We start from the raw sequence: 27,619 nt of genomic DNA on the forward strand, positions 1-27,619 counted from the left end.
TGTGATAATTCAAATTATTAAAAGGTTGTCACAATCTTAGTAAATTAAGTGTCCTGAATCCCGTCGCTTAGGCTGTTAAAATCCTAACCTTGGCATATGTTTGAACGGTACAAAGTTCTTGCTTTATTTCCGCAATCAGTGATAATAGTGAGGAAATCGTAGCAAACGAATAACAACAATTGTACACTAGAATAAAGCCATGCATGGAAACTTAAAGAATCCCAAGTGGTCGTATTCTGTGTGAGGAAACAGATTGTCAAGTTCAAATAAAAAGGATCTTGACCTTTCCGGCATTTCTGTCTTTCTGTCACGACAGAGACGTCAATCGACTTTTAAGATAAAGTTAGTTCGATGATTCTATGGTGAAGTAGCTCAGGTGATATTTCCGTAAAAAAAAAAAAAAAAAAAAAAAAAAAAAAAAAAAAAAAAAAAAAAAAAAGAAAAAAAAAAAAAAAAAAAAAAAAAAAAAAAAAAAAAAAAAAAAAGAAAATAACCCAGTAATTCAGGATTTTAACAAAGACATCCTACCGTCCACATTTTTCCCTTTTGTTGGATCTGTTTATCAACTTCTCAAGTTGGGTAGATAGTCGAAGAATATCCTAGAGGATTCAAATGAAAATGAGTTTCATCATTAAGAAGGTGTCGGAGTCCCACACGTTTATTCGAGTTGAACCCTGTAGCCCCTAAGAGTGTAATAGCATCTAATTTCTCCTCCTCACAAGATCAGCCCTGAATTCAAACACGAAAGTCCTGAGAATATAGGAGGTGATCAACCAGCCTAAAGCAGATCTTGATTGTTAAACAAAATTCTCCTTGTCAGCCTCTTTGGAAATGTTATGGAACACAGTAGGGAGAATATGCATACTGATGTTAGAGGTGTAAAGGGTAATGAAGTGGTTTAATTCACTAAACTATTTCTTCTCTCGTGGAATTAATAGTTTGAACAAGGAAGTGTCTCCTTAAAGAAAATAATAAAAGTTAAAATGGGTTTGTTTTTTTCTCACCTTGTAAGTATCTGGCTATAGCTGTAGTTTCTTCATTTCCCGTTCACTTTTCTCGGCCAGCATGGCTTCTTTGTTTAGTAGGATGGCTTCTCCTTTTCTTCAGCTCCCTCTGCTAAGCTTCCATGTCCTCCTTTCTCCTTAAAAGTTTTTCGACTTCATTATACCACCCATTGAACGGCGTTGCTCTAATTTTGCTTGTTTCATCGCTGTTCAAAAGAACAGTAGGACGTCCTGGGGGATCATTATTTTTTCGGTTTAGGGTTAAAATTCCAGGAGTAACCACCGCAACGGTTTTTTAAAGAGCTCTGTAGATCTCGCTCCGTTCTTAGGTAGTACATTAAAATGTGGCCTTGTCTTGGGCTTTGCCCTAATAGAAATTAGTGAAAGAAAAGCTGGCCAGTGCTCGTTCAGAAGGGAACTCCTAACCCAATGAACCTTTCTCTGCAATAGCCGTATCTAGGAAGATTCGTACCTCTCCTTTTCTTCAGATCCTTGTTTACCAACACTTCATAAGTCCCTCGCCGCTAGCGGCTGCCACCTCTTCTGTTTTCCTTTTAAGTATCTTCTGCTGCGGGCTCATTTATCTTCAAGTTCCTTGATCTTGTGCTGTTGTTTCTGCATTTCTCTCTCCCTTTTTATTTTCCTGTCAGCCTCTTCTTTAAGCTTCTTCTGGAGCTGATCCTGTTGATTTCTCATCCTGTCACTGTGCACCTCGAGTTCCTGAACTTTCTTTTCCTCCTCTTCGGACAGGGCGCTTATTTTTTCATTGTCCTATGGAAGATATTTAAAGAAAATGAAAAGAACAAAGGTTACTCTTTTTGACAAGAAATTTCAAATTGCAGAACCCTGCATCATGATACAACGTGTGACGCACTTGCGAGACCAACTGTTCAAAAAAGTTCTGTTCAAAACCTTACGAATGATCACATCGAAAAGAACCCGATACCAGCTACAAAAAGATGGGTAAGATGAGATTGAATCGCTCCTCAGATAGTACTGAATGGCCGCAGCGGCCTAATGCGGCCTGGTCTTCAAGGCGGTCCAGGTTCCAGTTCTGCCTCATCCTCGAATGTTCCAAGCTGGCTGTCTTACCGAAGGAGACGAGCAGCCATGTCTCAGACATATTCATCTTACGAGTTAGGCCAAAACAAGATAAGCTCTCTTCGTGTGTCTTTACGCGGTGGGAAGATATACGAAGAAGTGCCAAGTATAACATAGAAATATTGTAGCAGCTTAAACGTCCAAAACATAAGTCTTACATTTTGCTTTTCGTTGTTCAAAAGCCTGAAGCTTGGCCTCCACCGCCTGCAACTTTTTCTTATACTCGTTTTCGACTTTTGTTTCTCCGCGACTTCGTGATTTAGTTTTAGATTCGTATTTCTTCCAGGAGTCTGTCTTGACTTTCGGCCAACTCTTTTTGGCTTTTTCCAACTCCCTGTTTCATGGACTTTATTTTCTCGGAAGGAGAGTAACGACTGCTTCTTTGTGTCCTTGGCTTCCCTATCACTCTTGGCTAGTTCCTGATCACTCCTCTTTTTGCCATAAACATTTATAATCAAACATCACACATTAAACAAAAGAGGCAAGAGGCAACTATACAGCTAATTTCTTTCAATAAGAGAAGGATATAAAGGTTTTGATATAAAACGTGCGCTGGCTACCGAGGAGAAGGACACACGATGGAAAGAAAGGGAAGGATAGAATAGAAAGATTGGGAAAAAAAAGAAAGAGGGGAAGGGAGGAGATTGAGAGGGAGAGAGAGGATGATGAAGTAAAGGAGGAGGATGACACGGAAAAAGAGGAAAACAAGAAGGATAAAGAGCAGCAAGAGAGGGGCGGTTGAAGACGCTGAAATAAACGAAGTGGGGGGATGAGGAGGGGTGATGGGGAAGAGGACAAGGAAGACGAAGAAAAGGAGAAGGAGGAGAGAGAAGCTGGGGAAGGGATGGTTGATGGAAAAGTAGGAAGGGGGAAGGAGGTGAAACGAAGAAAACGTGAATGTGAGGAATGGGGAAGATCAACTTTGAGCAACGGTACCTTATATTAATAGTTAAATCTCTCAGTTTTTGCTGGGCGGAGTGGAGTCTTAACTCTGATTGTTTCACTTCGTTTCCGATAACTTGAGTACTCGATCGCAATGCTTCAACTTCATTATGTTCCGCTGAGTCAGGTCTTGACCCTCTACCCTTCGATTCTGCCAAATCTTTTGTAGAGACCTAACGCAAACGATTTCACGAACAAGTTTATTACAGCAAACGCATATACCATCTAAAGCAAGAATGTGTGGAGGTAGAGGTGCAAATCTATGGAAAAGTATTTTGTTTGTTTACATGACAATGTTTGTAAAAAGAATATAAGTGCACAAAGCGTTTTTAAACCATTCACCTTACCGTTACCCAAGATCTTTAAAGTCTTTGATTGTTTAGGAACAGTCTCAGGTACCCGTGGTATTTTCGAGCTTTCTCTTTTCATATTCCAAGTCCTGCCAATTCCCTGAGAATAAATAAATATTATTCTACGATTTAAAAACAAATGCCGACCAATGTTAGAAAAAGCAAGTAAATAGAGTCAGAACGAACTTTCTTGTGCATGTTCTGAGGCGAGCATGTCTCTCTCAATTTTGATGTAAACAGGATGAGGTTGGTTAGCACAAAAAGATCCGGTCAATTAGTACGTTACTAAAAATAAATCACACAAATCTACACTTAGCCTTCGCTTCCCTCTGGGTGAATTTTTGTACCTTGAAGGTTCTTCATCCACCTCGTCTGCACTTTCACTGCTGTCAGACAAGGTGCATACAACCTCGTCTTCCTCCTCGTGTTGGCTGACTAGCAACTGACTGCGTGCTCTGAAATCTTGTATGACTCTGTCAACTATGAACTAGACACGAAACAGAAGCAATCAAATTTCCTTCTTAGAACCTAAGGCAAGAAGAGTAAGAAATGTAAAGGCCTTTAACTTTCTTGAGTGTATGGCTCTCTTTCTTAAGGCAATACGGCACGCAGACTTAAAGTATGACAGGCAAGGGGAGTAGGAGTGATACTTGGAGACCTCTTTCCGGAAAAAAAAATTGGATTAAAAACAATCTCCGCGCCCCACTACTGCTGATCTCTTCCCTCGGGATTTTTTTTATCTCAACACACAGTGTAGCTCGTTAAGGCTTACCACAGGCGGGCTGCTGTGAACTTCTCTATCATTCATAGACGCCGTCCCATCTTCAACTAATGGCGCAGTATGAATACGTGTTCCTCGAGGACTGGAGAAGACCATTTTGTCTTCTAAAAGAACAACATATAAGCCCAGTAAACAGAATTAAATTTTATAGAAGGATAATCTAATCTGGTCGCACAATTTTGCTAAAAAAGCAGAAAAAAAATTACTTCAATCGTACCTTGATGACCCCCTTGGTTAAGAAGGAGTTGATTAAGCTGGAGTTGTTGCTGGAATAGTTGATCTTCATGTTTTTTCAAGCGATTCTGCGCTTCTTGCAGTTGGTTGTTGAGTTTAAGTTTCTCTTCCTCGAGTTTATGCGCATGCTCCCTTAAAATTCGATCTCCTTTGATTTCTCCGCGAATATTTCTTCATCACTTGACAATCTTCCTTGTACTATGAAGGAAAGGGATTCGTGGTTTAGACGGGGAAATGGCAAGGCCGATTGGGAGGCGATAAACTTAATTTTACTGCTTCATTTGCGTAACTTTGTCTATCCTGAAAACTTCAAAATCGTCACCATTACCTTGTTAAGTTCTTTCTTAAGCTGCTCTATCAAGTCGGCTTGTTGTTGACGACTGGTGTTTGGAGTCCAGATTGGTCTCGACCTGATCTGCTCTACAGCTTTAAGCAACCGGTCAAACTGGCTACACTGATTATTTGACATCACGCCGGCCTTATGCAGAGCTTTTAATTGATTTAAAGCATCGGAAAGAAGCTGTTTATATGTGTCACACGCTCCACGAGATCTAAAAGAGGACAAAAAAAAAACTCTTTTTCATTGGCTCCACGATTATATCGAAATACCTCACATCATGCTAGGAGGGGAAGTGATGTCAAATCTAATTTAGTGCACAAATAGGATTTTAAAAAATTGAAATGCAGCAATATTTGGCAAATTATTTTTCGTAGTTCCTTACCTTTCTAATTCATCTTCTAGCGACTTGATTCGCTCGGCATCTTCTCCTGTACCGGCAGACCCAAAAGATGAACCACGGCGCCGTTGAAGTTCTTCACGGAGAGCCTACATCAAAAGACAAAAAGAGTGAAGTGCCACGATTAACGCGAGAGAAACACACAGGTGTAATTTTAAGGTTCAAACTTTGGGATAGAGGGACGGACAGGGGCAGGAGGCACAGTAACACCTAACGACAAACGAAAACTGACTTTTGTCAAATATAATTGTACTTTTAGCTGGCACTATCTGGCTGACAAAGGCTTCTTCCCTTGGTGCCATTACAAATAAGTGAAGTCTGAGAGCGAGCGCTTTTTGTGTCTTCATTTAATGTAGGTTACGTTAAATAACCCAACATGGTCTTTGAGTTCGCAATAGAATATTTTGGGGTATTTTCTTAAAATTCAAGTGAATCAAATTCACCAACACACACACTGATATAAGATCACTTTACCTGTATCTCGCTTTGCATTTCTGCCAGTCTTGTATTCTGTGGATCACGATTAACCACTGGCTTGTTGCGGATGTTTCTAGCCTAAAAAGAAGGGAATATTGTGTGCGGCAATCTTCGCTTTACCTGACGTACCCATAAGTCTTAGTTTAGACTTAGTCTTGCCTTAGTTTCCTTTTCTTTCGCTTTAAACTAAGGTCCAACATACTCACCCTCGTGGCATACTTTAAAGAATTCAAATTTTCCGCAAAGTCTGTTGCACAAGGACTGAGACACGTTATCATCAATGTTCTGGAATTGCCTCCCAAGGAATCTTTTAGCAGTCTTGTTACCTTACTGTCCCTGTATGGAACATGGAGGACCTAAAATGGCAATCAGAAAATGTAGCAAGGTAAAGTTGAAGGTTCACTTCCGGTCATGTAAGTTATGCAGGTCAAATTCTGAATTCTTACAGACTTACTGTCTACGAAAAACAGTTTGACAGCAACGAGCCTTTTGAACTGGTCAAAGAATAGAACTTAAGAGTTTTCCTTGCAAGAATAGGATGGTACTGGATTGGCACCGCGATTCTGAGACAAAACACTAATATCTAAAAGTTAATCTCAGATGGACTTTAAAGGAGCCAGAATTAAGGGTATTGTAACTGAGAGCAAGCATCGCGGCTTGCAAAGGAGCGACTCAATGAAGAAGACTCACTGGACGATGCACTAAGCACGACTTGACGTTGAAAGGCTAAATTATGATCATTAATTACTTTAATAGTTGCAGTTAACCCGTGAATTTGTGACATTATCTCATCCACAAGGTCAAAACATTACTTATTACCTGTATTCGTCATGTAGATGACATAGATTTAACGAAAAAGACAGAAGCTTTAAGTAACAAGAAAACCATGCGTATTTTGAACTGGTACCGAGTCAATAGGCCTCCATGTCTTGCATGAATACACCTTTCTAGTATCATAATACGTTTCTTCGCATACCTTCTTTTTGGAGTCCGCCAGAGCACTAATCACATTTCCCAGCGCTAACAAACCACTGTTAATGTACACAGACTCCTTGAACCTTTCACCGACGTTTCCTGTTCGATGAGCTCTCTCTGAACCAGCAAGATCAACGAAGTGGAACTTGGCATACTTGTAATCCGTGAAGTCTGACAAATAATTAAGAGAAGTCAATGATTAGTCTTCAGTGCCCAGCTATCTATTACAAAAGAGTGGAGATAGGCTAAAGAAAGCGCAGTTTTATCATTTTACCAAGCTAGTAAAGATTGCTTAAAACGGAAATACGATCGAAAAAAAACACACACGCAAACAAGGAAACAAAAAAATACCAAGACATGGGTTATAATAACTTTCTCTATAAGCAGTTGCCGATGTTGTAATAGGGGACTGGGTCCGAAAAGAGGCCATGAGGCTTCTCGAGGCTAAACAGACGGTGGTGAGAGGTCTGGTGACTAGCTTTTATTGAAACACCTGTCAAGACATATACATACATACTAAATTTCTTACCCATGTCGCTCTTTTTCTCACTGTCCACATGCTCATCTTCAGCCAGAGGTTTTTGCTCTTTTTTTCAAGAAATCAAAGGACGCAAGAATGAGGATACGAATAACAAGTAATTTGTGAATGTGAAAAAATTAACGTCATAATCTCATAAATTTAACTCTTAATGTCAATAACTAATCTTTAAATCCATATTAAGCTCAAAAAAGTAGTAATTTGAGGTATTTTTGTCAAAATACTCGCGTGTAAAAGCAAGAGCTCATTACATGATGAAGCAATGGAGGGATATGGAATAACCTAAGTAACAAACGTCCAAAACTTTTCGCGGCTCCGCTACTCGGTTTGCAAGTGCATCGCTTGTCAACCTAAAACGTTCATTAAAAGACCAGCTACCCAAGCTAGAGAGGAGATCCTTGTGTCTTTGTTTATGCATCTTTCCATTGAAAAGTGGGCTATACACCTGATTTGGGCTTTCCTCCTTCAATCAAAATCTATCGCTAACGCAACCTCGTTCCGAACGAATAAGATTGCTAAGTTGAAATTGCCAATTTTTCAACTTGCCACTTCGCCCTCTTCGCTGCTTAATACTTAGAACTGGACATCTACGTAAAAGTCAATGTCGTTTTTAGACTTTTCTTTTACCAACATATAGAGTGAAAATCGTATGTGATCGGCTGGAGCGTTCATTCATATTCGTGGTGCCCACTTGCCGCCCAGCTGATCCTGAGTCCAGGCAGCTCATAACTTCATCTGCTGTGTTCACTGGCTGTTCAGTGGCTCCTACAATAACTGAAACAAGAGAGGAAAAATTCTGTACCTGATAGAGCCATTTTCATTTGCGAGTCAAGAGTAATTCGGTATTGCTCTGGCTTTGCTTTATTTCGCTCTGCGATTGGTCTAGAAATCTCGCGCCATTCCCTAAACCAATAAGATGCGAAACTAACACTAACCGTGATTTGGACACCCGCGTTTTCCCGCGCTTTTGGAAATTGCCTGTTTTTACTTTGAGTTCCAATGGTATTTTTCTATTTCGATAATCGAAGACAAAAAGCTTCAAATTTTTTGAGATGGAGAAACGAGATTTTTTTTGGCACAGCAGCCAGAAATTTATAAGAATGCTTTTATACTCAGCCTCCTTTCCAGTGACTTGCAGCAAGATCACTTACAGAGAGCAATTTTCATTTGAGTGAGGAAAATAATCCGAAATTGGTTTGTTTTGACTCTACCTCAGTCTATGATTGGTCCATAAAATTCACGTCACTCTTTCAACCAATCAGATGCAATTATCCAAACCACTCGCGATTTGGTCTCTCACGTTTTCCCGCTCTTTAGGCAATTTTTCGGCTTTACTTTAAGTTCTTACTGACTTTTTAAGGTACCGGACGGGTGTTTCCTTTCTTCGTTAAAGCAGATGATTAAGTTTGGGATATATAACAGCTAACTCTTTCGCTTCGTGCACGAAATTTGGTACAACAAAACTCAACAACACTACGGCAGTAAGCCTTCTGCCGATTGTATCATAGCAGTACCTGTATTTCCCTTCTCGTCCTCTCTGACATGAATATCTTTGCTGGATGTATCCATATCGAGTAAATCTCTCAACTCCTCCATGTAAATCTCAACATAGGATACAGTCACAACAAACTCTGTTTTGTGTTTGTTTTCCTGTGGAAAAAAACCTGGATATGAGTTATTTTGGGGATTATAGTGTTATCAACAGTTTTGAGTGAATAGATGACATCATCATGATCATGAAAATGATTACAGCTGTGGGTAAGTGTGAGTAAAATATTAATTTTTTGCCTGACACCTCCAGAGATGACACCTGGCTATAGATGGCAAACTGGTGGGGTTAAACGAACTTAAATCCTAATAATTATAATAATCATCATCATCATCACAACCATCATCATCATCATCACCACCACCATCATCATCATCATCATCACCACCACCATCATCATCATCATCACCACCATCATCATCATCATTGTAATCATCATTATTAAGAACTGGATCTTTGGATAATGCAATTCAAGAGTTTTCATTGGCTTAGCCATCATGGGTTATGAGCCATTACACCATGCTCTAGTAAGTGTACACATCAAAAAAAGTTTACAAAATAAGGTTGGGAAGATTTATCGATATTTTTGGGTGTTTTTTAAAATACTTATACCACTCACACTTGTCAGATATGAGGCAATTATACCCAACTCAGCCCTATGGACCATGTTGGCTATCTCTCATCTCATATCCAATGCACACTCCTGGAATAATTATTTTTATAATCCTAAAATCATAAATTTTTAACTTAATGTTTTACTTCATCATCTTTTCTTTACCCATTACTCATGACAAGTCAAACATGGCAATAGATTCAATATGGTGAAATAAGAACTATAAAAATTCCTTCCTTGAAGAATCAATTGAGGGTAAATAGAGCATGATGCTAGTTCACTAATGAAATATCAGTTATTTATGAAGTGATACAATCTCTATCTCTGTTGAAATGATAAACTTCTGAGCAAACAGGTGCCCTATGGTGCTTGTCCCTCACTGAGAAGATCTCCTAAAACAATCCACTTTTACTCTAAGGTTTCAATCCCTTAGAGAAAGGTATGACTAAAATCCTGTTACATGATGCTTTGCAAACCCTTTTTGAAAATCCTGCATTTCCCTGTGCTAACATTTACCTCCATAATCTGAAAAAGTTGTTTAACAGCTCTAAGAATGATCCCATACTGTTCTTCCAAAAGGCCAGCACTGTCAGTTCCACCAATTGTATAGGTCTTCCCAGAGCTCTGTCATACAAATAAACATTTAACTGATTGAAAAAGTGTTAGAAAACTTCTTCATTACATGTATGTACATGCTATTTCTTGGTATCTTAGGGTTTACCTTGTGAGAAGCTATGGAGTTTCCTTAGTTTGTAAACAAACTTTCACTAAAATTTTCCACCAGTACACTGTTTTGACTTCAATTTACACATGTATGTAATGGGTTCCTACACCAGAGATGGGCTTTATATTGAACACTTTACCTATAAATATCAGATCACATTTACATGTACACACCAACCATGACTTTGCAGGACAATTTTGAGCTTACAGCTACAAGACTTGAGCACAGTAACCTCAAGATTTACTAGTTGCTATTTACAAACCTACTGCTATTATATTAGATGTGGCAATAAAGCAACAAGAATGAACAGAGCATCACAACAGTACTCACAGTTTGTCCATAAGCAAACACAGTGGCATTATATCCTTCCATACAACTTTTCACCAATGGTTCCACACACTTTTCATAAACCTCTGTCTGATGACAAAGATTAAAGAAAAACTCTTAAAAATCAACAACTTGCCATCTTCTATGAAATATTGAGTTTATTCTTGCATGGAAAAAGAAATAATCAGACATGAAGTATTTTTCCTCAACTTACCTGCCACATGCTCTTTTCCAAAACCCATTGTGAACTTCCTACATCAGCATTTATTACAAAGTTTGTTTGAAAAGCATTCCCATCTAAAAAAGAGCTCTTTAAATGAACACTCCCTGATGGAACTTAAATCATCCAAATGTGTCCCCCCTCTTTGGCATTTTTCTTTACCCTTCTTATTAACTCAAAAAGGACAAGACTAAATCTACTGCAACTGGTACAACATATTCTGAAAGATAGTTTTTGACTATTGTGTAATCTATCATTGGTGATCAGGTCTTTTCTTCTGATTTTAGCCCTTCATTTACATCATCACCCGATTTTGCATGTTTGTTATATACACACAGTACAATAAACACACACATTGTATAATACTATTAATAATAAATTCATTACCTGACTTGCTTTTGGAGGGAACACGTAATCAAATGTGAATCCCCGGTCCTTTCCAAGGATCAATTGAGGCTTCTCTGGAATAAAGCGCACACACTGTGGGACATTGTGGACTTTCTCCTTGCCAACCAAAGGGCGTACCTGAGGGCATAACACAATGACATGCTTTGAAAAAAAATTGCTTAGATATTAACCCATTTGAAGGCCCCTGAACTGCTCCTTACTGCTCATGTAATGCAAAAGACTTTTACTGAGTTTGTATCTCTTCTGTAACAATGGCAAAATACTCTACACTTTTACATTTTTTCATCAAAGTGTGCCCAAGGCGTAAACATTGAAGGATATCAAATGTCTTCTGATTATTCCCTAGATTTTAATGGCATATTGGTCACATGATGAGTGTAAACCAATTGCACATGAGAAAATATGTCTAATGATTGTAGTTAAATTGTGATGAGTTACTTAAATAAATCTTCACCAAGGCATTGCATTTATGGGAGCTATTGGTAAATGTGACTACCCTGAATATTATCTACCTGCCCAAGTGTTTTATGTCTAAGTGGTAAAATATTCCAAAAAGTAATTGGGGGGTTGCACAATTATGGGGAAAACATTTTCTTTGACTTTTTCAATTTCCATTTACAGGTCCTAAGTTCTGACTTCGCAGTGACTCTCTCTCTCTGCTTCCAATCGAATGAGCCTTGTGTGACATCCAAAAGAACGGCTGCGAAGGATTTTAATGCTCAAGTAAATTACTTTCAAACACTATTCGATAAAATTAGCCGCCCACGATCTAAAAAATCTACAAAAGTGTTCTTTAGCAGACATGGGGATAAAATTAAATTGTAGGATAAAATAAAATAAATGCAAGACCAACAATAACCCCCCTAACTTAAAAGAGCCAATTAGAAATTTCTTAGTGATTGCCTTGATATGTCAGATCAGTGCGCTGATTTTCATAGCAACGTACCCGAACAGCAACTTTTACTGGAACTTCTGTCATTTTATCAAGTTCGTTGCGATCCAGTACTTTTGAATTCCATGAACACAATGCAATCAGTCAAATCTTCCCTCAAAAATTCCCTTTTTTTTGGCGGTCAAACAGTCTGACATCCATGTTTGTTTATACCCTAGACTCAGCTGATCAGCGGTATAAACAAATAAGCTCAGTGAATGATGGGTAATAAAAACATGGCTGCCGAATTGAAACTGAAAGGGTTAGAGCTGTTTGGGAATTTTCAGCGCACTAAATCATAGAGCGCCTCGCGATTTGAAGCAACGCTTCAGTGATTGTTGCCATAGTTGAGCTATTTCATCCAGAGGCCATCGTATAGACATACGAAATAACTCCAAAGTGGGAACCCCGACAAGGTACAGATCGCAACATATCGACAACCGCAGACACTTTGACGTCGCACGCAAATGACGGTATGTGAAACATACAAAATACTTAATCGTGCCAGATTTGATACTGCATATCTAGAAGAGGTATTTTTCAATACATTGTCATATTTTCTGTAGTAATTTCCGAGTTCTCTCCAAATGTTATTTTATTTCAATGATTTCTTTATTCTTTTTTTTCGAAACTGAAAGAAATTACTTCGGGGATTTTTTAATAATTTACACTCAGATTTTTCCCATTTTCTTATTGAAGGTCTTTCGCTTTTGAACTCGACGTCTAAAAAGATCCTAGGCGAGCTTTCGTTTGCAGAAAGGAAAATCGAAGGAGGAAAGCAGTTCATAACCCTTTGGTCCTTTAACAAAATTGCCTGTTAGTATGTTTCGCTCCTTTTCTCAGCTGTCTTTGAAGAAAGCGAATTGTAAGTAAGATTTTACGTAACAGTTTACTTCCGTTTCCTAGTTCGTTAAAATACCTCGTGGCAAGAGCTGTGGATTTGAGCATTTGGCATTGTTAAGTTTGTTCTGCTCAGGCTTTACGTCCATATCTATATCCATAGAGTATAAATATCCTATTTATCGAAGTATCTCTTTCCTGTCAAAGCCATCGCTGGATCCAATTCAATGTTTCTTCCAAGCTATAGCATTCTATAAATGTATTTTTGTCTTTTGTAAAGAAAAGCAAAGTGAATCAATTCTAAACTGAGAGATATTGTTTGAAAGTATAATGGCAATGAACCATGAGAAATGGATTTGTTCCCATCAAATTAAAGGTGGTAACTGCCTCCATTACATCTTCTGTCATATCTTTTTCTGTTTTTGGTGTGCCATTCTTGATGCTTTTGGCTTTTTGCATGACAAATGTGTAATTTCAGACAAATTGATAAAAATCTTTTTGTAACTCCTTTAATTTGGGATCCAATTTGTAGAAGTTTTTTGTCTTTCCCTTTAGTCTAACCATTTTTTTATGGATTCAGCCCCACTTTCTTTAACAGTTGAACCCCCATAACTTGAACCCTGGGTAACTTGAATTCCTGGCTAACTTGAAGCAAAACTGATTTCCCAAGGAATTGCCTCATATTTTTACTGTAATTTTAACCCCCATAACTCAAAACCCTGATAACTAAAAGCAATTTTTACGGCCTTTCAGGTACTCTTCTTTGTAATTTTACCCTTGATAACTCAAAGTTAATTTTCACTTTTTGCAGACTAATGAGCCATAACATTTTGCACTGGAAATACTTATAATCTCACTTACATATTATGACAAATTGACCTATGTTTTGTTTTGTTTTGCTTTGTTGTTTTTATGTTCTTACATTGCTAGAAATCTTACACTAAAACATGTATAAGCACAAAACCTCTTAAATCAAGTTTTTTTTTTTTTTTTTTGTCCAAAACCTCTCTAACTTGAAACCCCAATAGCTTGAAATAATTTCTGTTTCCCTAAGTAATTTGAGTTAGCTGGGTTCAACTGTATTTTAACTACCCACACCCCTTCTTTGTCAGTGCAAGTAAATTCTTGCCTGAAGTTTGGCTTTGTTTAGTTTTTGTACCAAAAATGACTCCTCAGATAGTTTGTGAAACTTTTTTCCAATGTTTTTTTGATCAAAGTAGTGACAAACTTCCTGTTTCTTTTCATTTTTTTCAGGCACCTCAACAGAGGGTAAAAATATCAAAGAGTGTCTTGAAATTGGGGAAATAGATGAGGAAGGGCTGAAGGAGAAAGTTGATGGTCTTAGAGAAATTTCATCTACAGGTAATCAACTAAAAGCACTGACTCGGCCACAGTCAGGAGATAGAGAAATCAGTACTCTTCAAAAGCAGATTGTAAATATTATTGAAAGCAAACCATATCCGTGTGCTCTTAGTGATATTCTGCACAATATTTCCATCTCTGCCACTGAAGAAAAAGTGAACAAGTGTATCAATCAACTGGAACAGGAGGAAAGGATCATAAAAGTCCTGCAAATGCCTCCTATGTGGAGAATTGCAGAAACAACCGAGGAGGGCAAGGATGACGATAAAGCGGCAGAAGATATGCCACCATTGGAGACACTAGTGCCGGACTATGAATCAGATGAAAGTGAAGAGGGAGTAGAAGTAAAGCGGATATCATCCACTATTAGTCCTGCAATTAGTCAGAGTAAGCGTCTTCCGATCTCAAACCATGGTGGATCTCTTCAACCTAGGCAGTCTATATCTGATCCTCTCTCAAGCCGAAAGGGAAGCACATCGTTAGCAGGAGGTCCTCCTCCGCCTCCCTCGGCTCATTTCTACAGCGCCTTGATGTCACAGTGTTCTAGGAAACCAAGTCCAGTTGTCATTGCAGCCAGGCCAACCTTTTGCTCTACGTCACGTCCAAATCTGCACTCCACAAGGTCTCAACCACCTCGTCCACCGATACAATCTTTAGTTCCACGACCAAGTCGACCTTCAGCGGTAGCATCACGATTTTCGCCACAATCACTCATGGATCTTGAAACGCCCTTGAACTCACATGTTGCTTTAAAATGTCATCAAACTCTGATGCTGTCAACCTACCTGATACACGAAAAAACCGAGGGTATCTCAGAGAGACCAACGCTTTGCAGGAGGACGGAACCACGAGTTCTCCAAACGAGTCATCCAACGTTAGTTCAGTTCCCTTCACACAGCCTCAAGTGTCCCATTCTATGAGTGGCTCATTTGGGTATGGATCAACTCCACAGAAGAAGCCGCCATTAGCACAACAAGCTCTTGCTATGTCTTTCCACAATTCTTCGCATGCTTCAGTAACTCAGGGAGCTGATAGGATTCCTCTCCCCCCTTCAGCGGAACGTTTCCGTGAGCTGGTCAGCCGTGGACCCCAGGCAGTTCCAACATCGACCAAGAGCCCCGTAGCTTGTACACCTCATCAAGCTTCAACGCTAAGTGACCTCGAAGCGGGGGTGCTGGACTTAATGAAAAGAGAAAGAAAATCTTTTCAAACTCTTCATTTGGCCCGGCAATTTGGTCTGCACAGAAAGAAGGAGATCAACCCAACTCTTTACAAACTGCAGTCGTTGGGCTTGATTTACAAGATGCACGAACATCCACCAACGTGGAAGGTGCGTCACGAAGTGAGTTCTCTGACATTCAAAGGTTTAAAGCCGGTTGAAGTCAGCTCTTCTGCACCTGCCCAGAAAAGAGCATTTCCCACTGCCGATGAGCAAGGACATGAGCAGTTAGGAGCTAAGAAACACTTTCAGCCAGCGGATACTTCTCCGACTCCTCCCGGGAGTGGGGTGGGTGTCTTTGGGCCTTCCCAGCGAGGAACGCTCTCGCCCAGCTTTAAGAGTAATCCAGTGGCACAACCTGCATCTTCCCTTGGATCAGGAAAAAATCCTCCAGACGTTCTCTCCAATGTCGCTTATTCCGCCATCAACAAAAATCCCGTCAGTGCTCTCAACGAGTACGTGCAAAAGAATAGAATGGAGCTGACGTTCGAAACACTTAACCAAGGTCGTGCATTTGTGGTTGCTGCTAAGATAGACGGAAAACTATTCCCTTCGGCAGAAGCACGAAACATGAAAGATGCAAAGCGTGAAGCCTCAGATGTTGCTCTGAGAACCTTACTGGGTCGCAATATGAACGAAGGTATCGAAGAGGGATCTTTGGCCATCACTGACCCTTCGGCAAGCGTTTTGAGCAAAGTTAGCACGCATTTTGATTTGATAGCTGCACTTTCACTTCATAAATTCTTGCAGATTGCAGCCTCCATCTCCGAAAAATTTGCTGGTAGAAAGGTTGTGGCATGCATGATTATGAAAAATAGCCCAGAAGACTCTGGCCGAGTTGTTGCCGTGGGAACTGGTAACCGTTGCGTTACTGGAGAGAGGCTGAGTATGGAAGGAAAAGTGGTGAACGATTCTCATGCTGAAATTGTTGCTCGTAGGTCTCTGATGCGATTCTTTTACAGACAATTAAATAGTTACTACGATGGAAATGATTCTATTTTTGTACCGAAAGAGGGGTCAACGAAGCTTGATGTTCGCGAAGGTGTCTCATTTCACCTTTACATCAGTACAGCTCCGTGTGGTGACGGTGCCTTGTTCACTCCCCGAGAGGAGCCCAACTCTGACCTCTCTGAATACTCCAAAGAGCATAATCCTATATTTACAACCAAGCAACAGGGCATTCTGCGAACAAAGATCGAAGATGGCGAGGGTACTATTCCAATTGATTCATCTGATGGTATTCAAACATGGGACGGGCTTTTACGAGGTAAACGGTTACGCACCATGTCGTGTAGTGACAAGATTTGTCGCTGGAACGTTTTGGGACTTCAAGGCGCACTTCTTAGTCACTTCATCGAGCCGGTTTACCTAACTTCCCTGACGCTTGGATACTTGTACGACCATGGTCATCTCTCGCGCGCAGTTTGTTGCCGCCTTCAACACAACAGTGACCTCAACGCGCAGCTGTCGCCTCCATATCACGTGAATCACCCGTGGCTTGGACGTGTTACCGCATACGACCCACCGCGTGAAACAGAAAAGACAAATAATCTTAGTGTTAATTGGTCAATTGGAGACACGGGCGCTGAGGTCACTGATGGTAGAACGGGAGCATGCATGTCACGAACAAATAACAGCCCCACTCCTTCGCGTGTATGTAAGGCCGCGCTTTATACATCTTTCAAAGAAATTGGTACCAAAGTCGGTCGTGAAGACCTGGTGAACGTTGAAACATACAGTGAAGCAAAGAAGATGGCGACTGAATTCCAAAGAGCGAAGCAGATGATGTACGAGTATTTTAGCTCATCGAAGTATGGGTCATGGGTAAGCAAACCCATGGAGCAAGAACTATTTTAGTTTTTCTTCTGTCGTTTGCTCTGCTGCTTTAATATATGATAGACAGTGATTTGGGTTATACTTGATAAAAGCGTTCCAATTGAGGTTAGGAGCTACCTTAAATGGGCGGCCCAGACTATCACGTGATGTATACGCATTGAAAACGTCAAGAAATCAAGGTTGTGCAGCTCTTCATGACGAGCTGCGTTGCCAAGATTAACAAAATTTAATGGTGTCATGTTAAACAAGTCTTTCCAAAACGCAAGCGTCATTAAATACAGTTCGGTGTGTATGATAACTATACAAATTATACAGTTTAGAAGGAACGCTCATTAAAGTTCATGTTATAGTTTTGTCATCATTTCAGTTTCTTTCAATTTTCTAGTTCTGCTATGGCTCATGTGCCCGTTGACGTGTGCATGGGTGTTCATTTGGGAAACTCTATTCGTTGTGATATGCCCATTGCCATTCATGTCAGAGTTCACGTGACCCAGCGGCTGTTCTTGAGAGAAGCAGTATTCGTTGTTATGAAAACCAAGCTCCACTCCTGTGATTCTCTCAACTCTCGCATTAGCAGCCGCAATATCCCAGCTTTCCTTTCGATGGCGTCTGAATATAAACGAATATTGCATTTTGAGATGTGCTTCTTCACCTTCCTTCACGTTCAAAACAAAGTTCTTCATGAACTTTCCTATTGCACCGAGACGGTCGCCAAACTTCATTATGGCAATGACTACGCCGAACTCCAAGAAAATCACCAGTACGCAGAAGGCAATAACAATAACTACTGTCATGAACAAACCGCTCAGATTTATTATCTCAAGCTGTTTGAATGGTTTTAAATCGCAGGTCTTTTTGTTGAACCATCGCCGTTCTATGGTTTCTATTGCCCCGTTTTCTTGGTGTTTAAGCACCGCTTGATTGATATCTTGTAGCCATGGTGAAGCCTTTGGCAGCGCTATCCCCAATCCAAAGTTGAAAAAGTTTGGTCCAGCTAAACTGTAGGAACAGTCAATGTCGTTATTAGCGACTTGGCTCAATGAAAGATGATCTCCGACCAATCCGTGGATTTCCCTTAAAAGTGAGAAGAAAAATGAGAGTTTAAAACGGATAAACCCTAGAAATAAAAATGTGGTGGTAATTCCCTAAATTCAATAATACTAATTGAATTCGGATTTGTTTGGTTAGTTTTTTTCTTTCGTTTTCTTTGTGCCTGTGTTTGCATTTCCGTCCTTTTTTCCTTCACGAGGAGCTGTGTCAGAGATTTGTGCATCACTTATCTACCGTCGTCCTATTAGCACTAGCGGCTAACTCCACGCGAGATTGAGGTTTGTTGAGTGCCCTTTACCCTTTCACTTTTGTGCCAAGTCTTGCGCGTTTTGAAGAAAAATTACATTGAGACTATGTTGTGGCCATATCAGGATTTGCTCCCCAGCCCCTGCGTACCCCCATTTTGTGATTTTAAAACTAAAAGTCGTTTTATCCAGTAAAAACTTATTTTAACCTTAACTAGGAACTGTAATCCTTCAAAATTCATGAAATTACACGATACTCAAATATTTCCAAAAAAGTGCATAAAGACCTTTTGCAATCGTGATGCTTAATAGGCTTTCAAGATGTACATTATGACCTGTGTGATCACAGATCATGACCCACTACATTAGGACTTCAACACGATCAAAGTGTGTTATTCATTACGTATGCGTCATTTATTCTACACGTGCGTACTTGAGAGCAAGTTTTCCCGAGAGAGACATGTGACAATGAAAAACAATGCTCATACATATGCACGAGCCGCAGTGGAGTGCTGTTCGCATAATTACACACTTTGATCGCTTTGTTGTCGCCACGAGTTTCAGCATTATACCAAACCTGGTAACTTTCGAGTACCAACCCTCAAAAGCACGTCGTGTGTCGAAAACCACTGCTGAGGCATGCCCAGATTCGTGGCTATACATAAAGTTCTCTTTTGTTTACCAACATAAATTCTTCTTGTCTCTCTTTAATTTGCCTTACCTGTTTTTTAATTTTTCAAGGCCATCTGCGAAATTTCTCACAAAATTGACTTGTAAGTTGACTTGATAAATTTCACGAAACATGTCCTCGCTGTGAAATTTAAAATAGCTCTCTTCTTGGGAATTTTCTTGTACTCCAAGCTTGAAACCATTGGGCGGCATGAGAGACGGATGTCGAATCTGTAGCAAGTGACAGATATAGAAAAGGCTGTAAGTCACGGTTTCACGGTGACCCTTTCCCTTTTCACAGGCCTGATAAAGAGGTATTAAGGGAACAGTGATTATCTATCCCATAGGAAGGGAGGATTCTGGTGAGACCACATGGTTCTCAGGGGGATTGGGAAGGGATCAGTCCGCCGTCCCCAACAGGTTGTAAAGGGGTGACCATAAAAATTTGATGCCAATTAACTGGCAATGAGGGGAGATCATAACAATGTTACAGTGCGTTACTATCGGAGAGCAGGTAAATTTCTATCGTGACACAATTAAAATCGTCCAAACACACCTTACCGAAAAATGCCTCACCCAAACACAGTGAGAAGTTATGTGGGAAGTTGAAGTCGAATTAGTGAATATTGATATTGAAATTAGTTTGCTTCATAATTTTTTATTAGTTCATGTTAAAGTTAGCATCAAAAGGTTCGCCAGTCTTTGTTAGAACTGGATATTGATCGGAAAAAATTACCTTTTCGTCCCGTATTCCGCTGATAGGAAGTACAAACTCCTCTTGGACTAAAAAAGCCATTAGATTTGCGCAGTAAGTGTTGACGACAATTAAAGCAAAGAATGCAAAGAATGTAGAGACACATCTTGCACTACTGCTATGGGGTGTCTTTTCAGCACCTATGTCTTTTCCGAACGCAACTCCCCATACGTATGTCATAGAGTCTGTTGATACGAAGTAAGTGTGATGATATATGGTGCTACACTGGCATCAAGATCAGAGCATTGTAAACTACTATTAGAGCTAATATGGAACTTTTTATTTCCACATATGTGCGAAGTGGCCCTTCCATCTCAAATAATTTGAATGAAGGATGAAATTTAAAAGGCGCTTCGTTACCATATCACTGTGGTTCTTTGTTGTAAGATACAAATTTCCTCCAAAGCATATGCATATGAGACCAAAAAATAACCGTTTGATGAGAGGGAATATTCCCAAAACGAAAAGAATGTAATGGCAAATGTTAACTTAAAAAGCATGGGAAATATACATAACAACTTAGTTTAAATAAACAAACACAAATAATTTCAGAACTAAGGAATTAGATCAGTTGATGTTACTGAACAGTCTATACTGAAGGAGGCTTAGGGAGAATAATAAGTTTAAAGTTGGAACTAGAAATGAAAACAACAACAATAATATACCTAGTAATGTGAAACCATCGTCTCCGCTATCAACTTGTCGATAATGTCCATATGGACTCTTCCGGTCAATCCACCAAGTTACAAGTAAAATGATGTTGATAAATCCGAGTATGAAGAACCACAGTTCATACTGAAAAGGCTCCAGCCAAGAACTCCACTGAATTTCTATGCAACAAATCAGGTTATATGATAAGCTGAATGACACATGCATTTCGATTGGTTCTTGCCTATGACGTATGGGTGATCATATAATAAGCTGAATGATGCAAGGATTTTTATTAGTTCAACAATGCAAGGTCTCGGTTTTGATTTCATGTTTCCAAATCTTGTAACAAAAGATACATAACACCTGTCATTAATTCTAGATAGATGACAAATGAACGCAGCACCAAAATTATTTGAGTTTGATTTCTAAAAATTGTTTTATTGTCTTTCTTTGTTTATTTGTCCGAAAAAAATTGACTCTAAAGGTCCATCCTGTTGGTGTTCACTCAATTGATAATGGCAAAAATGGTAGGCAGAGGAAGACATCGGTAGTAACGAGTCCTCTTGACAGAAGTTTCCCCGCTCATTGAACCTATCAACTAATTTTTAACGGGCTGTGTAGAGTCTAAATTTCTACAGGTATTCTCACGTCAATCCATGATCAGGTAAGAAGAGTCGTTTTCCTTAAAACCAATTTGATGACAATTAAGCTTGAAGTGAAAAGACAGTTTGTTGATTGTTTCTACCATGATGATGATTACGATCGTGATTTTTTTATCATTATTATCATTATCATTAATATGTTTGACCACCTTAATTATCCTGGAACATTTTATTTTCATCATTAAACAAAGAAACCTCGTTAGCCTCACCGTCATTTACTCGCAAATCCTTCAAAACCAAAATGTTCAAAGCGACGTGGACAAAAGGTTGAGCGAAGTCAAGGTACTTTGCTCTTATGGAATTTACTGATATGTCAATGGCGAAATCCGCTTGTCCTGATACCACCTGCTGAACGATTCCATTCCACATACCCTTGTTCTCGTCAAAATCGCCGTAGTTACCATCTGGAGTGAAGTAGATCTCGCTCTGAAACCCCAACTCGTTCTGCATCATGACAAGCAGATCGATGGAGACACCCGAGCAACAAAGAGTACTCTTTTTGATTCTGCTTCCGTTGTGATATTTGTAACAAAGTCGTCCTCTTCCGATACAATAGTAACTCCCCCTGCCATCTATGCGAGAGTCCTCAATTTGGACCCAGGGACTGTACTCATTCACAGGAACTCGCACCACATGTGTCATTGGCACAGAAGGTGGGGTGATAGTGCTCCCATTTGGGACCCTTACGGTGTCAAGCGCAAAACCACTCGGCGTACTCAGCCCAACAAGGGTCCAACATTTTGCACCATTTTTATCACCTCGAAGGTTCCATATTTCAAATGATGTCGTTGATTTCTTGTGGAGTGAAGGTTCCACGAACAGAGAACTTAAGCCTTCAAGGTATGAATCTTTTACGTTCCTTGCATGTTAAAAAAGAAAACAATACGTGAGAAGAAATAAATTAGCTCCAAGGACGTTTTGGCGTAAAACTGCTGCTGAATACTAAGTTTAACCTTGTAACTTTTACTTATGTCATTTTTATTTCGCTAAAGGAGACCCGTGTGAGAATTGACTAGGACGAAAAGACCTAGCACTAGATAACTATTTCATCAAACCAAATACTCCATTGCCCAGCCACATGACCTCACAACGATCTTTGTTACCAACTAAAATTATAGAGCCTCTATCGGTGGGAACATAGTCACGTGAAAACAAGAAAAAATTAAAAAAGATGTTTTTCGTATTGTCACGACTGTGTGTGACAAAAAAATCTTTCTCCATTTCTTTACTGAGCTCAAGACTTACCATCCTTCTTTCTCTGTTTACAAACATAACGCCATTGATCCTAGCAGTATGCAGGACGCGTGTCATACATTACCTTCGTAATGGGTCTTGCTCACAATAGAGTCTCTGCGGCTCAGTGGTAGAGCATCGGAACGCGGAATCCGAAGGTCTGAGGTTCAATTCCTCATGGGAACTCAGAATTTTTCTTTGTCCCACGCACGTGACTTTCTCTGTTTCTTTACCGAGCTCAAAACTTATCATCTTTCTTACTGTACTTAAGAACATATCATATGACTGGATGTTGTATCAGTAGCTTTCAGTTCCGTGAAATATACACTTATCCCGGATAAGTGTAGATTTCTCGAGTTAGTAAAATTAAAGCAGAGGAGTTTTCTCCCTTTTTTCGGCGAGACAACTTACCTATAAATTAGACTCCCAATATCTCCATTGTATTCATAACAAACATTTTCAGTAATCCGATGTAAGTCCATCCCAAGCGCTTTTTGCAATGCAGCTTGATAAAGGAGAAGAGCATCGTAAATAGCGTCTGAGTAAAAAGTAGAGTCAATATTCTCACTCCTAGCGTTGATTCTTATCAAGCCATCTGGAAGGATGTTAACATTTGATAACCCAAACATCGTAACATCAGTAACAACCCATAAAGAGTGCGAAGTGTTGTTTTCCGTCAGCAGTTCAAGCAAAACTCCATTGTCTTCATTTCTGCTGTGTACCACTACAACGTCGCTTTGAAGAAATGGTAGAGAAGCTGAGATATTTTTAATTGACAGCACATTATTCTCGACAAGCCAAAATATCTTGTTGATAAACCATTTCTCCTTTTCTGCCACTTGAGTCATTGAGTCCGCAAGTTCTTGTCCATCTGAATCAACGGATAACACCAAGCAGAGGCTACGTCGTTCTGTCTTTTTCATGAGCTCCCAGATAATCTGAGCATAATACTTGACCGATGGTAAAGCAACTCTCGTAAAGTCGGCAGGACTCTCCTAATAAACACACGGAAATGAAAATCTAGGAAATGGTACACATTTTACACCTGTGCAACTGGCCCACACTAGGCATCATCTTATCCTCGACAACTTGTAATAAGGTTTAGCTGTTTGTTGATAACAAATTTTATCTTTTTTTTGGTTTGTTAGAGAAGTTGATTCATATTTGGATGAAAGGCCTAGGATGAGCCGAACGGTTACAAGGCTAAATGGATTTTAAATTTTCTTGTTAAGACTCTCCTGAAATTTTTATCTGAGCACTTTAGCTGTCAAAGAAAGTTCACTTTTTAATTTTCTTTAATACTGTACATAGTCATACATTTATATTAGCAAAGGAAACTTTAAGGCTGAGGAAATAAATCATTAAAAGCTTGCTTTAGAATAATGAGCATTCTAAACAGTCTTACAAGATAAGGACCAAGCAAAAAAGAAAAATAAAAATATATTTTTCGGCTAGGCAGTTTTTCAGCCAAGGTGTATGAATAATTTAGTTTAGTGAGACAGTACTAATTATGATAATTAGTAACAACGGAAAGAATCATATTTGTGAAAAGAACACTTTAACTCAAGAAAAATATCGAATAAATTTAAAATAACATGGGAAAAACAAATGCAAATCGAAAACCTGGCAGAAAAAAACTTACTGTTTTTAAACTCCTTTAATTAAAATTTACAGCTGTTGATGGAATAAAGAGACTGCTTCAAATAGTGAGATATTTTTGATACTGTTATTCCATCATGACGACTGATCCGACGTGAACGCCATTAAATACTTAGAAAAAAACATTTTTCATAATTCTTCAGATACTAGTGAGAGAATCTGAGTTGATGAAATAATTCATCTGTTAGGAGTCTAAAAAATCAGCTGGATTTAAATAAAGTGGATTTGCATATCTATGAGTCGTTACAATTAACACGAAAATTTTTTAGAGAAAATGCGTCCAAAAATCGATAAAAATGAAACGGAAATAGAAACAAAATATGCCAGCCTTTCCTTGGTAAATTCTCTGAGAAAACTGGTTTTAATTGAGGGGCGAGGAAAAGGAATCATCGCGTGGTATATAAATCTTCGCTAATTTGCATTACGGTTACTTCCATCCATCAACAATTCGGTCAAGGAAAAGCTTTCGTAATTGTTACCAGCTTTGAAAAAAAAAAAAAAAGAAACAGCGATTATGATTAAGTGATTTATTGGTTTTTTCGGGTTTGTGAATCCGGTTGTATGATTATATGTACCCCCCCCGAAAAAAACAAATAAAACTAAATGCGACGCTTTGGTCAACATTAAATATTTTGGAATTAAGCCTCTAACCTTGGTTTCATTTTGGTTAGACCCTCCAAATAAACAGAAAAAAATTAAAAGAAAGCCGGTGATTTTTTCACTAAGAAAATATGAACTTTAAACTGTTCGGAAGAAAATCTTAATCAGGATTGATGTAATTTTTATCTCGTGGTCTCTAAGGGACCGTAATGAATGAGATCCTCGATTTGTTCAGTGATAATTTAAAGATTGTCCTAGCATTTTAAGAAAATCTTCTACCTGCTAGCTACCACTGTGTACCTGTGTTCTCGGTTGTCCCTCGCTTTGAAAGATCCCAATGGTCGGGAAATCCAATTCCTCCAAAAGTGACGAAGTATAAAGGGCATCAACGTTGACGTCCACAAAAATGGCACCCAGAGTCTGCGATGAGATATTCCAGATCTGAGAGAGAGATCCTCCGCTGGCACCAACTTGACTGAGCGCTATCTTATTGCTGTCAATGGGCAAAGGATTTACATAAACCTCTGAAGCTTCCTGCTCAAGACTAATCTTGCTCCTCGGTCTGTTAGCAAGGAACAAGGATTCTGCCCTTTGTACAATGTTCCGCATGTACCTACTCGAAGCATTGTAGAATATAACGACATCAGATACAGTTTTCCCATTACTGTATAACGCTAAAATACTTTCTCTTTGAGTTACAAGCAGAATGAGTAACAAAAAAATGCTGCGAGAAGTCATCACTAAATCAAATTAGTACTCTCCAATCTCGCATTTCACTATTTCAAAATTTCCATCGATTAGCTGTGAATAAATATGCTGCCCTACGGGCAAAAATTCTAAGTTCACCTAATTTCCGATGCCACATGAATAATTACTTGCAAACGAGACTTTATGACATAAATTTCAATCTGTATGAGAGCATAACCTTGAGTCTTCAGAAACGAAACAGAACTAATATTCTTGGTATCGAGACAGACAATGACAAAATTCTCCAATGACGGGCTGGAAAGGCTTTTGAAGGTTTCAAGAATTTACTGTGTTGTTACAAAACCCACGGGATCTCCTTCTGTTTTCCTTCTGTCTGACGCAAAACATGCGAGGCGTAAGTTCGATTAAATTTGGCGTGCAAAAATAAAAAAGGTAATTTAAAATACTCGACATGATATAAAAACATTTTTTTAATATCAGGGGGATCACTTTCCCAGACCTTCTCGTTACTATAATATTAGGTATTAAGCTTTGCCTGAAAAAAAATTTCATTTGGTTTTGACGTCCGGCTCTATTTACGTTCCTTTTGATATCGTCCTGTCACCATGGGCCCCGTTTAAACCGCTGATTTGATCTGCATCGGGAAAAGCTGCTATTTAACGGTGTAAATTCAACAGCCGTCAAAGGAACTTCTTTTGTACTCAAACCAACGTCTCCAGTTTAGATCAATACCCATTTATTCAAACCCCTTCATTCAAATTCAAATCAGACTTGCTTGAATAAGTCTTGTTTTAAAACAACAATTATTGAGCATTTTAATATCCAAATCAATAACTTGCGTGACGGCTATAAACAACATACTAGGTATCGCTTCAGTTGATAATCGCATCCTTGTAGAGTGGAAATTTTGATTTTTGTTTTCTCATATCAGGTGGTACGGAAAATTTGTTTACGTGTAGTAATTGAACTAATGCAGATTTATTTAACTTCCTGTATTTTGGTGGAAAATAATGGCATACAGTTCATTGCGATTGACAACCTTCTTGACATCACATCACTAGCAGATACCATTTCTTTCAAAATTGGATTCTTTACCGAGCATTTGAGCACAATCGTTTAACGGCATCTCGTGCTCCCTCTACGAATATCAGAAATATATAAAAATTACTCCATAATTTTATGAATTGGAAAAAAGATTATGCCGAATAAATAATGAGGTAGTACCAAATATAACAAAGCCTTTTATACCAAATACGAGTTTCAATCGTCCAATTTAAAAAAAATGCATAAGCTTGTAAGAAAAATATATAGGAACAAATTTTGAGTATCAATGAACAAAATTCTTTTTTAGGTGAGAATTAAAGTCATCTTCTATGCAAATCGATCCAATTTTTCCATCAATGGTGTTTTTTTCAGATTGCAAAGTGTAAATAACTTCTGTCATGTCGCTTTTGTTTCTTATTATCAAAGGAATCACATTCCGGGGTTTTCACTTTGCGGGAGCGGATTTAGTAATTTTCAATTTCCTATAGATGTTAAATATGGAAAAATCTACCTAATTTACTTTGTGTTAATAACCATTTTACTTTGTTGACGCAAATCTAGACAGGTGATTTAAAAAACGTTTTTACTTTCTAGAACTTCTGTTTTGATTTTTGTACTTATGTTTATTTTTGAGGGCCCCTTAACCGTTGAGAATTTTTTCAATTTTCTCTTAATTTTCATATAATTGTATTCTTTCGTCGAAGATAATTTTACTCTCCTTATTAAACAAATACGCGCTGCACAATTCTGAGCAGGCAGCCCTCCTTGTTCTTGCTTTTCAAAAATACACCATCTTTTGTTTGTTTGTGTATCAGTCTGCACGAGTAAAAGATAAAGATTGCATGAAAAGGCGGCTAAAGATTAACGAAAAATTTTTAAACACGTTTGTTTTGAAAAAACTGCTGCGCGTCGAAGGACAAATCTCGCCAACCTCCTTCCTCTCGAACCGCCCCAAGACAACTATCATTTAGAAATAAACGAGGAAAGAAAAAGTGCTCCGGAGGTAAAACGACCCATGTTCAAGCCATCATTCTGGCCTTTTACAAACGACTTGGTTTGTTTAGAAACACAACTGTGACAAGCTACTGTTGTAGCAAATCTGATCTATAATTCTATCACAGTTAGCAGAGAGAGTTGTTTTGTAAGGCGGCAAATATCAAAAATTAAAACAGCGGT

At 38.9% G+C, this 27,619-nt stretch overlaps 2 protein-coding genes and 1 pseudogene across 2 annotated transcripts; 1 reads left to right on the forward strand and 2 right to left on the reverse strand.

The window, feature by feature from the left end:
• Positions 1–1,460: 1,460 nt before the first annotated feature.
• Positions 1,461–12,102, reverse strand: LOC136279533 (kinesin-like protein KIF27). Its single transcript, XM_066163475.1, is given in 24 exon segments — positions 1,461–1,523; positions 1,525–1,583; positions 1,586–1,775; positions 2,271–2,384; positions 2,386–2,478; positions 2,480–2,531; positions 3,027–3,220; positions 3,390–3,519; positions 3,745–3,884; positions 4,170–4,282; positions 4,396–4,551; positions 4,554–4,591; positions 4,721–4,963; positions 5,135–5,238; positions 5,624–5,704; positions 5,833–5,982; positions 6,603–6,772; positions 7,131–7,187; positions 7,767–7,913; positions 8,654–8,789; positions 9,818–9,925; positions 10,356–10,442; positions 10,960–11,097; positions 11,927–12,102. Coding segments are annotated over 24 exon segments (2,796 nt in total). The 5' UTR covers positions 11,960–12,102.
• LOC131777005 (double-stranded RNA-specific editase Adar-like) lies at positions 12,072–17,525 on the forward strand (annotated as a pseudogene).
• Positions 17,386–25,429, reverse strand: LOC131777016 (glutamate receptor ionotropic, NMDA 1-like). Its single transcript, XM_059093236.2, has 7 exons — positions 24,992–25,429; positions 22,844–23,427; positions 21,409–22,058; positions 20,552–20,716; positions 19,869–20,071; positions 19,185–19,363; positions 17,386–18,242 (listed from the first exon to the last, which is right to left on the reverse strand). Exons 1-7 carry the CDS (start codon positions 25,427–25,429, stop codon positions 17,513–17,515), a joined length of 2,949 nt encoding a protein of 982 aa, XP_058949219.2. The 3' UTR covers positions 17,386–17,512.
• Positions 25,430–27,619: the final 2,190 nt, after the last annotated feature.

Source organism: Pocillopora verrucosa, chromosome 3, assembly GCF_036669915.1.
Source record: "Pocillopora verrucosa isolate sample1 chromosome 3, ASM3666991v2, whole genome shotgun sequence".
NCBI lineage: Eukaryota > Metazoa > Cnidaria > Anthozoa > Scleractinia > Pocilloporidae > Pocillopora > Pocillopora verrucosa.